We start from the raw sequence: 15,367 nt of genomic DNA, 5'->3' as shown, positions 1-15,367 counted from the left end.
GAGTATAAACACAATGGGACCACGCAGCCGTCATACCGCTCAGGAAGGTGTGAAAAGTGCAAATCAATCCCAGAACAGCAGCAAAGGACCTTGTGAAGATGCTGGAGGAAACAGGTACAAAAGTATCTATATCCACAGTAGAACGAGACCTATATCGACATAACCTGAAAGGCCGCTCAGCAAGGAAGAAGCCACTGCTCCAAAACCGCAATAAAAAAGCCAGACTACGGTTTGCAACTGCACATGGGGACAAAGATCGTACTTTTTGGAGAAGTGTCCTCTGGTCTGATGAAACAAAAATAGAACTGTTTGGCCATAATGACCATTGTTATGTTTGGAGGAAAAAGGGGGAGGCTTGGGTAGCTTGCAAGCCGAAGAACACCATCCCAGCCGTGAAGCATGGGGTGGCAGCATCATGTTGTGGGGGTGCTTTGCTGCAGGAGGGACTGGTGCACTTCACAAAATAGATGTGAAGTGCACCATTCATGAGAATGGAAAATTATGTGGATATATTGAAGCAACATCTCACAGACATCAGTTAGGAAGTTAAAGCTTGGTCGCAAATGGGTCTTCCAAATGGACAATGACCCCAAGCATACCTCCAAAGTTGTTGCAAAATGGCTTAAGGACAACAAAGTCAAGGTATTGGAGTGGCCATCACAAAGCCCTGACCTCAATCCTATAGAAAATTTGTTGGCAGAACTGAAAAGGCGTGTGCGAGCAAGGAGGCCTACAAACCTGACTCAGTTACACCAGATCTGTCAGGAGGAATGGGCCAAAATTCACCCAACTTATTGTGGGAAGCTTGTGGAAGGCTACCCAAAACGTTTTGACCCAAGATCAACAATTTAAAGGCAATGCTACCAAATACTAATTGAGTGTATGTAAACTTCTGACCCATTGGGAATGTGATGAAAGAAATAAAACCAGAAATAAATCATTCTCTCTACTATTTTTCTGACATTTCACATTCCTAAAATAAAGTGGGGATCCTAACTGACCTAAAACAGGGAATTTTTACTAGGATTAAATGTCAGGAATTGTGAAAAACTGAGTTTAAATGTATTTGGCTAAGGTGTATGTAAACTTCCAACTTCAACTGTACCTACCTAGTATGTCTATGTTGAACGGGTGTTTTAGTTAACCTCAAAAACATATGATTGTTATGTATTTGTGACCGGAACAAATTTAATATGTCAGGAATTTAATTTATTGAGCATGTATCAATCAGTTATGCCATGTTTGACTGCTTGGGGCTGTTTGGTCCACAGTACCCATGCCGCTTGATATGGATTAGTCATGCCTGAGTAATTCAAGGCCTCTGTGTTCTCTTGCCTGCTAATTTTAGGCCCTGTTCAAATACTTTCAGATGCAGCCCTTCCTCCCTTAATTTTTTTATTTAACCTTTACTCCTTCCTCTGAGTAATCCCTGATATCACAACACTTGATAGGTGAAGGCTATGTGATATAATCCTTGCTGATGCAGTGTCGCTAATCAGTTATTTTATCAGTGATTACTTTAAAGAAGGAAAATATTTCATTTCAAACGGGGCCTTGATCCCTAGACCAAAGCTGTCCATCCCTGGTCATGCAAGGTAAATAGACAGGATATACACCAAGCTTCCTTCAATCTATGGCCTGAGGATAAAACATTTCACAAGACTGGATGGTGGTTCTCGGGCTGGTGTCAGTGCATTATGACAAATAATTACAAAACTATTCTCTCAATTTTAAGAGACTTGCTGTGACAATTGAAACCTGATGTACTGCTCAGTGTCTGTGACCAGGGTCCGACAACTGGGATTTCGGGAAAACTTTCAATAAATTCCCTGGTTAACTGAATTTTGCAACCTGAGGTGTGACCCCTTGCTAATGCCAGTAAGATTTATTGTCTATAGATGGATTGGCCTGTAATAAACTTGTAATTATTACTAAAATGAAAATATATACATATAATGTACAGTTCATAGTTATATTGTTTTTAAAATGTTTTTTCCTTAAAATAATAAATGTATCTTGTAAACTTGTCTATCTCTACAAAATTTTCCTTGCATCTGCGTATCTGTTTAGTACACGTGGCATTGATTTGCTTTAACAGAGGAAAAATAACCCTACCGACAACATCCTTAGCATATTTATCTGGAAGAACATTGTTTGAAACATGACTTAATAACAAAGTCTAACCCTAGTGCCTGTCCGCTGATTTAATAAGTCTCAGTCCGCTGATAAACAAGGAAGCTGATGTCTCAGAACCTTTTCCTCCATCCCCCTCTCTCCCTCTCCTCTGACTAATCTACCCCTGCCACAGTGTCTTATTATTGCCACCCCCTGGCTCCTCCTCTTCCCATGGCCTCCCTCCTTCCTCTCTTCTTTGAAGTAGGCTCTCCTTCCTTTTGATATCTGATCCCTGAACCATCCTGAAACTCATGTCTCTGTCTTTGTTGCGTCTCAGAGAGCCTGATCAAATACATTGAAATGCTACCTTCCTTAGGTAATCACTGAATTGACAAGGTTGGATTGCAAACACGTGACAGGGAGGGAACCTTGCCTTCTCATAATATGATCATTTCTGGATCACCTGAAGAAAGGGAGGAGAAAGGATGCATTTTCCCTTCCTTGACACTCATCCATGGTGGGGGTCTTTATAAAGACCAATGTCTCATCCTTTTGTGTTGGACATTTGTCAGGCAAAAACCTATATTGGCATATGTTTTCCCTAGGTCCAAATTCTATTAGGAGTTATTTGACACTCCAGAGTACATTACATAATCATGTAGCTGCCCATGTGATCTGCAGGTCTGCCCTGTGAGAGGTCACATCTCCTGACCTTTTCTCAGTGATGATAAGGAAGTAAGTGCTGAACATTGTCACTCACATAATCATTAAAGGCCTAGTGCAGTCAAAAACTAGATTTTTCAGTGTTTTACATATATTTCCACGCTGAAGTTGGAACAATACTGTCAAAATCTGGATAATGCCCTTTTAGTGAAAGAGCTGTTTGAAAATACTGCAAAAATTTCAGCCTGTTTTGCTGGGATGGAGCTTTGGCCTTTCCATGGTGACGTCACCATGTGGTAAATGAGTTAATAGACAAATCAAAATCAAACTTTATTTGTCACATGCGCCGAATACAACAAGTGTAGACCTTACCGTGAAATGCTTACTTACAAGCCCTTAACCAACAGTGTAGTTCAAGAAAGAATTAAGAAAATATTTACCAAATAAACTAAAGTAAAAAATGAAAAGTAACAGAAAATAACAACAACGAGGCAATATACAGGGGGTACCGGTACCGAGTCTATGTGCGGGGGTACAGGTTAGTTGAGGTAATTTGTACATGTAGGGAGGGGTGGAGTGACTATGCATAGATAATAAACAGCGAGAAGCAACTGTGTAGAAAAACAATTGGAGGGGGTCAGAACTTTTTGAAGATCTGGGGACCCATGCCAAATCTTTTCAGTCTCGTGAAGGGGAAAAGGTGTTGTCATGCCCTCTTCACAACTGTCTTGGTGTGTTTGGACCATGATAGTTTGTTGGTGATGTGAACACCAAGGAACTTGAAACTCTCGACCCGCTCCACTACAGCCCCATCGATGTTAATGGGGGCCTATTTGGCCCGCCTTTTCCTGTAGTCCACGATCAGCTCCTTTGTCTTGCTCACATTGAGGGAGAGGTTGTTGTCCTGGCACCACACTGCCAGGTCTCTGACCTTATAGGCTGTCTCATCGTTGTCGGTGATCAGGCCTACGACTGTTGTGTCATCAGCAAACTTAATGATGGTGTTGAAGTCGTGCTTGGCCACGCAGTCGTGGGTGAACAGGGAGTACAGGAGGAGACTAAGTACACACCCCTGAGGGGCCCCAGTGTTGAGGATCAGTGTGGCAGAGGGAGATGTTTAGTCCCAGGGTCCTTAGCTTAGTGATGAGCTTTGTGGGCACTATGGTGTTGATCACTGAGCTGTAGTCAATGAACAGCATTCTCAAATAGGTGTTCCTTTCGTCCAAGTGGGAAAGGGCATTGTGGTGTGCAATTGGGGCAGTATGCGAATTGGAGTAGGTCTTGGGTATCCGGGAGGATGCTGTTGATGTGAGCTATGACCAGCCTTTTAAAGCACTTCATGGCTACCAATGTGGGTGCTACGGGGTGGTAATCATTTAGGCAGGTTACCTTCGCTTCCTGGGCACAGGGACTATGGTGGTCTGCTTGAAACATGTAGGTATTACAGACTCGGTCGGGGAGAGGTTGAAAATGTCAGTCCAGACACTTGCCAGTTGGTCTGCGCATGCTTTGAGTACACGTCCTAGTAATCCGTCTGGCCCCGTGGCTTTGTAAATGTTGACCTGTTTAAAGGTCTTGCTCACATCGGCTATCGAGCGCATTATCACACAGTCATCCAGAACAGCTGGTGCTCTCGTGCTTGCTTCAGTGTTGCTTGCCTCGAAGCGAGCATAAAAGGCATTTAGCTCGTCTGGTAGTCTTGCGTCACTGGGCAGCTTGCGTCTGGGTTTACCTTTGTAGTTCGTAATAGTTTTCAAGTCCTACCACATCCGACGAGCGTCAGAGCCGGTGTAGTAGGATTCAAACTTAACAAGAAAGATCAATAAGAAAGAGAGTTCCAAACTTTTTTGCCAATAACAGCAAGTTTTTAAAAAATTACGCCCCACTCAGACCACTCCCAGACAGTCCAAGCTAAATTCTTGTTTGTGAAATGACTCTTTCCTAAAAAATGATTTTAGTTTGTTTTCAATTAAAATGATCAATAATAATCACAGTAAGGCACTTAATATACTAATCTCATATGTATATACTGTATTCTATTCAACTGTATTTTAGTCAATGCCACTCCGACATTGCTCGATCAAATATTTATATATTTCTTAATTTCATTATTTTACTTTAAGATGTGTGTATTGTTGTGAATTGTTAGATACTTCTGCACTGTTGGAGCTAGGAACACAAGCATTTCGCTACACCCGCAATAAACTCTACTACAAATGTGTATGTGACCAATAAAATTTGATTTGATTTAAATTATTACCCAGGAATGATTTGATATTGAGATAAAATCGGCTGCATTGAACCTTTAATAAAAAACATACAGTGACCCCTTTTCCAGGTTGTTATTGGGAAAGAAACCAAGTTCTACTATATTGGCCAAAACAACCTCAGATGTTTGTGTCACAGATGAAAGTGACTTGTTATCAGTGTCTTTGGTTGTGTGGCTTCTTTCTGGGTTAAAAAGTTCCTTACAAACATGGTCGAAAGTGAGGACGTGTTTATTTATAACAAAAAGTTAGCGTCACTTCCTGTACCACCACCTCCTTTGTCTGTGCCCCAGGTTTCGGTACGCAAGGCTGGTTATTTATTTATTTCCTTTTTATTTGGAGGATATATTTCCATATATCCATTACTTTTTCATTTATTGAATGACAGTCGACTCTGAAATATTTATGCCTAAAAGCAAAGCGCCAAAAATGGATGACCTGGACTACAGTAAGTATCGCTACGCTAACGCTTCGCTTATAATAACACACTCAGCTAGTTGTAAGAGCAGGTATTTCACTACACAATTAGAGCACAGTTGTCACTAAACAATATTAACGTTGTGTACATTATAATATACGGCATAGTTGTCATCTTTGTTTGTTATACAATGTTCCTCATATGAGAGGCCCATACAACCGCAGTCGACCTAAGCTAATAATACAGTACTGGCTAACGTTAGTTCGCTAGTTAGCAAGCTTGCTAACTCTTTTTAGCCTTACTGGGTAACTAGTTGTAGCTAACTACTTATTGTAGTTTGACCACTCATCCAAATAGCTAGTTAACGTTATTCATTACAGTATTGGTTACTATTTCACGTTAAACCTACCTACTGTCCGTCAAGAATCAAAACATTGAATAACTTAACGTTAGCTAGCTCGTTAGTTATTCACCTCATTCTGAGGGGCGGGTAACGGGGTTGTTGTTGACTTGCAGATGTCATTTAGCATCCTGAACACATGAACCCCATCGCGGCCTGGTGGTACTGTACTGGCTGGTCACTCTACCGAGGTAGTACTGTGGTTTGCAGCGATACTGTCGTCTCTATTTTTCAACTCCAGTCCAGGCTGGGGACCCAAAGGACTGCACATCGTTGTTCCAGCCCAGCACTAACACACCTGACCTGATACAACTAATTAGATAGTGGCTTGATAATTAGTCGAAACAGGTGTGTTAGAAAAAAAATCTATCCTCTGAGCGAAGAAGCTACAGAAATCAGTGCAGCGCTGATAATACATCTAATCCATTTAGTTACTTTAGTTGAAAACATCTGAGGTTTGACAGTAGCTAGAGAGAAGTGTCATTTGGAATGAATATATTTTTTTTTAATTCAACAGTAAACATCTTTTTTTTGTGCAGATCTCTTATCTCTGTCCCCAACTAGTATTTTTCATGTCTAACCACTCCCGCTATCACATTAGAGATTGTCAGGATTCCATGGAATGTGTGAGAGTGAAAGCCCTGCAGCCAGTTTTTCGGCTTATTTGATTTTAAACTTGTTCCGTGTGCATAGGCTACTTCTGTGCAAGACTAGTTGGTTTTCTGAGCTCTGTGAACTTGTCTTTATTGATGAATAGGCTGTAAGGTTGAGTGCTCCAGTATATCAAGGCTGCAATGAGATGCACATCATCAACCGCCTGATTTTCCACAAGTTTCCATTTGACTAGACAAGCAAAATGGAGGAATTAGGTACAGGTCAGTGAGTGGAGAAACAAGCAAGAATAGAGGGGAGAGACAGAGAAATTGAACAATGGTTTGGAACATGGGATTGGATATGACTAGTTTTGTGCTTTGGAAATTTTCAGTAAGAAACTCAAATCATCTTGGAAATGCACAGTAGCAAACAGACTTTGAATACTGTCATGTTTCAGGTCAATTTTAACTTTGTTCTCTCTGTACCCACCATTTTCCCATTCTCTCCCTTTTCCATGCTCCTTGTTTTTCTATCTCCATCCATCTCTTTATTCTCTCACCTCTCTTCTCCTTCCCTACAGTCCCGGTAGACCTGAGTCCAGAGGAGCGCTCTGAGCTGGAGGACATCCGTCGGAGGAAGGGAGCTCTGCTGCAGGAGATCCAGAGGCTCAGAGACGAGCTCAGAGAGGCCATCATAGAGGTGGAAGGACTGGAGACCAGCACAGAGGGCAGGTGAGAAAAACACAGATTGTTCCCCTGAATATTTCAGTTCCATTATTCAGTGTGTAGCACAGTCCCTCCCCCCTGGTGTATCAGAAGTTGAATTATAATAGGATGATTAGAGAGAGTCCATGTGACAGCTGTGTTTCCCAAAATAGCTTCCTATGCATTCAGATTACCTCTGCATTTACTCAATATTGCATCTATGGCAATTTCACTTTTAAGTTTATGTAAAAATATAGAGCTTCTTATTGGCTTCTTCGACTATTCTCTTCTCCCCGTCAAATTCCCCAGGTCATAGCTGCAAATGAGATTGTGTTTTCAGTCAATTTAGCATTTCTAAGAGCTATTTTAGTGTGACTTCCCCTCTGGAATGGTCCTCTCCATTACCCTCTAACTGTATGTATAATTGATGGAGAGGTATTGTGTTGAATGAGATCCACTCCTTGTCTTTCATCCCTGCAGTAAAACTCTACAGAAGAACAGGCATGTGGCCATGGGAAGGAAGAAGTTTAACATGGACCCCAAAAAGGTGAAAAGGGGACATGGAATGGATACAAAAATCTGATCAGCATCACTCTACCCCCCCCCAACCCCTCTCTTTCACTGTCTGTCTTAACATCAATCTCTTGAGCGTTTACTCTCTTTTGATTGTAGTTACCCTCTGTGTGTGTGTGTGTGTGTGTGTGTGTGTGTGTGTGTGTGTGTGTGTGTGTGTGTGTGTGTGTGTGTGTGTGTGTGTGTGTAGGGTATTGTGTTCCTGGTGGAGAATGAGTTGCTCAGACACACTCAAGAGGATGTTGCCCAGTTCCTGTACAAAGGAGAGGGACTCAACAAGACTGCTATAGGAGACTACCTGGGAGAGAGGTAACCATTCCCTCTCTCTACCTTGCTCTTTTCTTCTTTGTTATTGTTGGGATGAACAGCATCAGACGTCTACGTTCCTCTTCTCTCCTGTAGGGAGGACTTTAATCTCAAGGTTCTGCAGGCGTTTGTTGACCTTCATGAGTTCACTGATCTCAACCTGGTCCAGGCTCTCCGGTAAGCTGGGGTGTCCTCTATGATAAGCTCTGACATTTAATAAAAAACAGTACATTCATTTCAAATTCTAGAGGATAAAAACACTACATCAGCGTCTTTGTTACCCTGGCAGCCAGTGCTCTCTCTCTGACCTCTGACGTTTGTGTGACCCCTGCAGGCAGTTCCTGTGGAGTTTCCGTCTGCCTGGCGAGGCTCAGAAGATTGACAGGATGATGGAGGCCTTTGCCCAGAGATACTGTCACTGCAACCCTGGGGTCTTCCAGAGCACTGGTACACACACTTACCGTCATTATAACACAGAGGTCTACTAGCCACTTCTCATCCTATGGTTCTGCTCTCTCCTCAGATACGTGCTATGTGCTGTCGTTTGCTATCATCATGCTGAACACCAGCCTCCACAACCCCAACGTGAGAGACAAGCCTGGATTGGACCGCTTCATCTCCATGAACAGAGGCATCAACGAGGGTGGAGACCTGCCAGAGGACCTGCTCAGAGTGAGGGAGGGAGGGAGGGAGGGGAACCTAGGAGCTATGGGGAGGGGCTAGCGGAGTTTCTGTGGAAGTGAGGTGTCGTTGGCTCTTGACTGAGTGATTGTTCATCTTTTTTCATCAGTTTGGAGGGGTTCAGAATGAAGCTCTAGTTCAGATGAAATATCAGTGTGTTATAGGGAATCTCCCTGCTGTTTGTCTCTCCTCAATGGAAAGGAAAGGGGGATACCTAATCAGTTGTACAACTGAATGCATTCAACTGAAATCTGTCTTTTGCATTTAACCCAACCCTTCTGAATGTCTCTCTTGTCTCTGTCTACCACAGAATCTCTATGACAGCATCAAGAACGAGCCCTTCAAGATCCCTGAGGATGATGGGAACGACCTGACACACACCTTCTTCAACCCCGACAGAGAGGGCTGGCTCCTCAAACTAGGTGAGTTGGCTGTGGCGAAGCCGGGTGGTGGGAGGGGGTACTGCAGCTTCTCTCTGCTGATCACCTCAAGGTGGTTTCAAAACCAAATATGGATTATTTGGATGGCTTAAAAACATATTAACATTCTGTAACAGTCCTGATCAGCCCCAGGGTTATTGGATAGTGAGCGTAAACTTGTGTGCTCTCTCTCCTAAGGCTTTGTGCTGTTATGTGCCTGCTTCCTTCTCTCAGGTTTACACTAAAGATAATGATACACCGCCAATGTTCTGAGGTAATATTGCCAGACTTGTTGTCCAGCAATGTTGCCTAAAACATCGTCCATGTATTATGATTTTACGACTGCCATTGCATGATGGGTAAATAGACAGAATTGTCCATACTGAGGGAGCTGCCCTTGGATTCTCATATAAGATCAGTTTGTGTTTTCTCCGCTATGTTAAGTTTAGGATTGGGGCACAGTAAACTGATCCTAGATATGTGTCTGAGCGACTTCTACATGGAGCTTCCTTCAGTACCTCGCTCTCTTGCATCATGGCAGTCTGAACCGTCTTCTCTTGCATGGTGGGGTCTGTGATCTGTTTGTCACTAATATCTCTGCCGTCTTCTCCCTCCCGACCCTTCTCTCCCTCCCGACCCCCGAAACCTCTGGTCCCTGTTGTCTCTGCTTCTCCCTGTGATTTCCACACTCTGCTGCTGCTGCTTGTTTCTCAGGAGGTATGTACTGGGAGAATGGGTCCATGAGAAACTATCATTCTTATGGAACCAAAATGGCCAACAGGCAGTATAGAAGAAAAGTTATTGTCCACATATGCCTTTTGACAGACATTAGACGTCACATATTACCGTGTGAGATGAATTGACATACAAAGGCACAGTAACATTGGACATGTAAGGCTATACAAGCTGTCTATCTGTAATATCCTGAAGGTGATGTGTAGTAATGGAATGTTTACTTCAGTATGTGGAGCAGTCAAGTGGAATGACTTTCTCCAGTCCAGTTGGTATTCTGCTAACCTCCAGATACCACCCTGTCTTATGCCTCTATTGGTCTGTTCGTATTTCAGGAGGACGGGTGAAGACCTGGAAAAGAAGATGGTTCATTCTCACAGACAACTGCCTTTACTACTTTGAATATACTACAGTAAGTCAACGTTATAGCTGCCAAAGTGCCACTGTAGAGCAATGTGATGGAAATGTAATCCAGTACAGAGAGGGTAAAGAGCTATGTAGCAGAACATTGTAACGTGGATCAGTGTTCTATACTATAGTGTGTATAATGTGTGTGTTCAGGATAAGGAGCCCAGAGGTATCATTCCCCTAGAGAACCTGAGTATCCGGGAGGTTGAAGACCCCAGGAAACCTGTGAGTCTGTTATCAATACATTTAGAATGTCAACATAGGACATGATCACTGCACCATTTCTCCTGACTCCTGCTCTTCCCTCCCAGAACTGCTTTGAGCTGTACATCCCCAACAACCGTGGTCAGCTGATCAAGGCCTGTAAGACGGAGGCAGACGGCAGAGTGGTGGAGGGGAACCACAACGTGTACCGCATCTCTGCCCCCACACCTGAGGAGAAAGACGAATGGATCCACCACATCAAGTACGTAGGGAGGGAGGCAGGCATGAAGGGAGAGTAGGGTGTATGGATGGATACATTTAGAAACGCATCAGACTAACATTCTTCTATTCTGTTTCTCTTTCTTCCATCCCTCTCTCCAGCTCTGCAGTCAGCGTGGACCCCTTCTATGAGATGCTGGCTGCCAGGAAGAAACGCATATCGTTAAAGAAGAATGAGGAACAACCGTAGAACATTCCCTTCTTCCTCTCTTCTCTTCATCCCCCTCATCCACCTCTTCATCTCTCATTCCAACATGGGACACAAGCCTTTCTCTCCTCCCTAGATTCATTCCATTCCTCACTTTTTTTACCTCTTTCTTTCTTTGTGAGGAGGACGTGTTGCTATCCTGTTTGAGAGACTGGCCAGCACAAACAGGCAGTTCAGGAGTTCACCACTCATCCACTAATGTCTGTTGCTGCTAGCGGCTGATCTGTACGCTACCACCCTATGAAGTGTCCACTACTACCCTACATACTACACAGTTAGTTCACTCACTCAAAGCCCCCTTCTCGTCACTACATCTCTCCCTTCTTTTCCGTGACGTTGAAGTGAACTGTGAAATAAATATGTATTTTATTCAGGGTAGCAAGCAGGGCCACTGAACCTTTCATCACAAACAGGCTGCAACTCATCAGTCTGAAGTGGCTTCCTCTCCATCTGTAACTGATCTAACATTGGGGCAACGGACCAGTGTGTTTCCAACCGGTCCAGTTCTGACCGGTCACTGTGTGAAGGACAGAATGCCCGGCGGCTGAGGAAGCCACTTTAACGTGTTAAGATGCAGCCCTAGTTGTCTGCTGTGCTTTCCTCTAACTTCTTGGCTCCAGGTTAGCATGTCTATATCAGCATTCACAAAGTCCCACTTTAATACTGTAGCCTCTGTGAAGGAGATGACGCTGGTCCTTACTGCTTAGCCTTAGACCATAAAAATGTCACTCATGTTCAATTTATGATCAACCATCTACGGGAAATGTCCCCAGAAAAACTGACCAATAAGGCAACAATTGAGCAGTGAACACTAAAGTCGACGACTCTTGTCAATGACCACTGGCGTTTCCTTCACCAGACTGTTAATAAACTCCCTCATAAAGACACGTAAACTGTTAAACCCAACTCTATAATACGCTACAGTGGGTTTTAAGAAGTTACAACGGCAGCTTATTACAATGTATACTTCATTTTGTAAATACTTGTTAGAATATTAGAATATTGTTTACAACACACACGGATTTAATTTATTGTTTATTTTTGTTTGTTACATCTTTTGTTTTGTAAGAGCTACTGTAGGACTGCATGTGGAGATGAGGGTTAATCCTCCATACACACAGATGGACCAGACTCCTGTTAGTGTTGGGTGCATTTGAGAAAGATTGTTAGTGTTCCCTGTTGACACAATAGAATCAACCTCCAATTGGAACATTTAGATTACCGTCCTGAAGGAACCTCTATTACCCTCTAAGAGCCTGAATGAATGAGGCTCACTGAAGCACAAACACGTCCCAGACGCCTGTAATGGCTTTCTTTCCACCATAACCATCATGGATATGTGAAAGGGCTGGATAGGTGTCCTTCATAATACTGATGCCCATCCAATCCTGTCAGATCTGTGATCTAAAAGGAAAGCAAGCTATGGGTGGTTATTGGGACATCACCCTATGATAAGTCTGAAACGACCTGTCTAATATGAGAACTGAAATGATGGTTCTGAAGTTGAATCATCAGTCAAGCCAGGAAAAGGCATCAGATTCCTCTTAATGTGATTGAATTGAAAAGGACAACAAACATGGAGCACTAATATATCTTTCAATATTATGTAATCACTGAAATATTCAAATGTATTGAATGAGTAACAATGTTAAGGATACATGTCTAATGATACATTATGCCTGAATTGACACGTAGATATTTGCATTAGTTGTTTGTCATTGCATTAACATTTCATTAGACTGAATATGGAAAATGCAGAATTAGGATTGTCTGCTGCACTTTATCAACATTTAAGCATTATACAGGCTTTAAAGAGCTGTACCTTTTTAGATTGGCAATACTAACTGTAGTAGCCTCCAGTGGTGTCCAGGCTGTCCTGCATCATCCTCACTGGTTGTGATGAAGGCTTTGCAAATCCATATTTTGATCACTTCCAGCTCTGACAACTACAGAAGTTTTACTCTAAATGTTGTTTACATAGGAAAGTCTAGATACAAAAAAAATGATCTCTTAGTCTTCTCTAGTTATTCTTTGAGTGTTTGGTGTGACAGACACACAGCAGTGAGCCAACCTTCAGGCAGGGCTGCTGTACACTACACGATACTGAAACACAGTAGACCTATCTGGGTATTCTTGAAGTGCAAAGTTGCCAAAATGGAGTTGGGATGTCACACTGTTCCAACTCAACAAAGAGACAGACTTTTGTGAGAAAAAACACTAATGAATACTTCTGTCCCCCAGACCCCAACACCACTACTTCTGTCCCCCAGACCCCAACACCACTACTTCTGTCCCCCAGACCCCAACACCACTACTTCTGTCCCCCAGACCCCAACACCACTACTTCTGTCCCCCAGACCCCAACATCACTACTTCTGTCCCCCAGACCCCAACACCACTACTTCTCTCCCCTAGACCCCAACACCACTACTTCTGTCCCCCAGACCCCAACACCACTACTTCTGTCCCCCAGACCCCAACACCACTACTTCTGTCCCCCAGACCCCAACACCACTACTTCTCTCCCCCAGACCCCAACACCACTACTTCTGTCCCCCAGACCCCAACACCACTACTTCTGTCCCCCAGACCCCAACACCACTACTTCTGTCCCCCAGACCCCAACACCACTACTTCCTGGGATAGTGTTTGATTTAGTATTTATTTATTTTTGTTTTACAACAATGTAAAGAGGGATAGGTCATCTGTGCTATATGTAGCAAAAACAAAACCACGGTACGCTGGTGCCAGTCAACTGTTGTGAAACAATAAACCACGGTACGCTGGTGCCAGTCAACTGTTATGAAACAAACCACGGTACGCTGGTGCCAGTCAACTGTTATGAAACAATAAACCACGGTACGCTGGTGCCAGTCAACTGTTGTGAAACAAAAAGTGAACTGAGACAATGTGTTTGAGTGGTTATTATTAGACTTAGTTTACAAATGTCGGCAGATCAAATTCGAAATGTTTTTGTTACAGTGAACATTATTCCCCAGACCTTTTATTCCATTGTGACTAGGGTTGCAAAATTCTGGGAACTTTCAATAAATTCCCTGGTTTTCCTGAAATTCCGGTTGGAGATTTCCCAGAATAAGCAGGAAATCCAACCAGGATTTGTGGAAAACCAAGGAATTTATTGAAAGTTCCTGGAATTTTGCCACCCTAATTGTTACCCACTTATAGCCCAAGTGTTTGCGTGACCCATAGAGAATGACTCTAGGGTCCAAAAGGTCGTTTTAGCATGGGCGGCACCATTGAGGACTTTCACCATTTTGAAGTAGTCAACTGGGTGGGACTTTCTATGGGTTAAGGAAGGATCACATGATTCCATCTGGGTAATCAGGTGGGATCAGCCAATGAATCATACTCATGAGCAAGCATTCCATAACTGCATGTGACAGTAAATCGCCAACCTTGGCTTTATATCTGTTTTAACAACACAGTACAGGTGGCAGTGTGGACACTCAGTTTGTTTGCCAATTCGCAGAAAAAAATGGACTGCTTCAAAATGGAGATGGCTTCAATGGCGCTGTCCATGCTCTCACAGACGTCGTAAAGGGACACATTCAATGATGCGAGGTTGATCTAAATCTATGGTGTGACCCACCAAATATAGACAACCCTACAACCCAGACCAAATCCAGCCATGACCCATGACAAGCTGGCCATGGCCCAATTGGGTCTTGACCCACCGTTTAGGAATCAGTGACTGGTACTCAAAAGAGATTGCATGTTCCAACAAGGAAGGGCAGGAAGAGACATTAGGGCACGTGTCAAAATCATTCCACAGAGGGCCAAGTGCCTGCAGGTTTTCACTCCTCTCTTGTACTTGATTGATGAATTAAGGTCACTAATTAGTAAGGAACTCCCCCTCACCCTGTTGTCTAGGACTTCATTGAAAGGAAAAAACTAAAACCCGCAGACATTAGGCCCTTCATGGAATGAGTTTGACACCTGCATTAGGTGGAACAAGATCTTCAGGCTTAAATGTGTGTTCTAAGTTCACATCTGAGCTGTGAGTGCATGCATGCCATCATGGATAACAAGGTAAAATGGGATCAATCAAGCAAATCTCCACCGTATAGGTCACAGGAGATTGGTGGCACCTTAATTTGGGAGGACAGACTGTTGGTAACGGCTGGAGCGGAATGAGTAGACTAGTATCAAATACATCAAACACCTAGTTATACCATTCCATTCGCTCCGTTCCAGCCATTATTATGAGCCGTCCTCCCCTCAGCAGCCTCCACTGGTATAGGCCACCCCATCTCTAGTGCCGCCTGCCCTGATGTGGTGACCTGTGGGTACTGTAGTGTGGCCACATTGGGTTGCTGAGAGATTGATTGTGTGTGATGGGTGTTAGTAGCAGGCTATCAGCAGTGAGGAAAGCAGA

At 43.3% G+C, this 15,367-nt stretch overlaps 1 protein-coding gene across 2 annotated transcripts; it reads left to right on the top strand.

Annotated features, from left to right (window-relative positions):
- Positions 1 to 5,293: 5,293 nt before the first annotated feature.
- On the top strand, positions 5,294 to 13,875 carry LOC106605750 (cytohesin-2). Of its 2 annotated transcripts, none has more exons than XM_045718832.1 (12): positions 5,294 to 5,493; positions 7,038 to 7,188; positions 7,642 to 7,708; positions 7,925 to 8,043; positions 8,137 to 8,217; positions 8,375 to 8,487; positions 8,564 to 8,712; positions 9,032 to 9,143; positions 10,208 to 10,284; positions 10,434 to 10,505; positions 10,592 to 10,746; positions 10,866 to 13,875. In XM_045718832.1, the coding sequence occupies exons 1-12, from the start codon at positions 5,427 to 5,429 to the stop codon at positions 10,951 to 10,953; spliced, it is 1,251 nt and encodes a 416-aa protein (XP_045574788.1). In that variant the 5' UTR covers positions 5,294 to 5,426; the 3' UTR covers positions 10,954 to 13,875. The 2 variants fall into 2 exon arrangements, with proteins under 2 accessions (XP_045574788.1, XP_045574789.1); XM_045718833.1 differs by lacking the exon at positions 5,294 to 5,493 and adding an exon at positions 6,226 to 6,738 and having other exon boundaries at positions 9,032 to 9,144; positions 10,206 to 10,284.
- Positions 13,876 to 15,367: the final 1,492 nt, after the last annotated feature.

Source organism: Salmo salar, chromosome ssa05 (assembly GCF_905237065.1).
Source record: "Salmo salar chromosome ssa05, Ssal_v3.1, whole genome shotgun sequence".
Classification (NCBI taxonomy): Eukaryota; Metazoa; Chordata; class Actinopteri; order Salmoniformes; family Salmonidae; genus Salmo; species Salmo salar.
The sequence above is the reverse complement of the archived record's forward strand: the minus strand, read 5'-3'. Positions and strand labels throughout refer to the sequence as shown.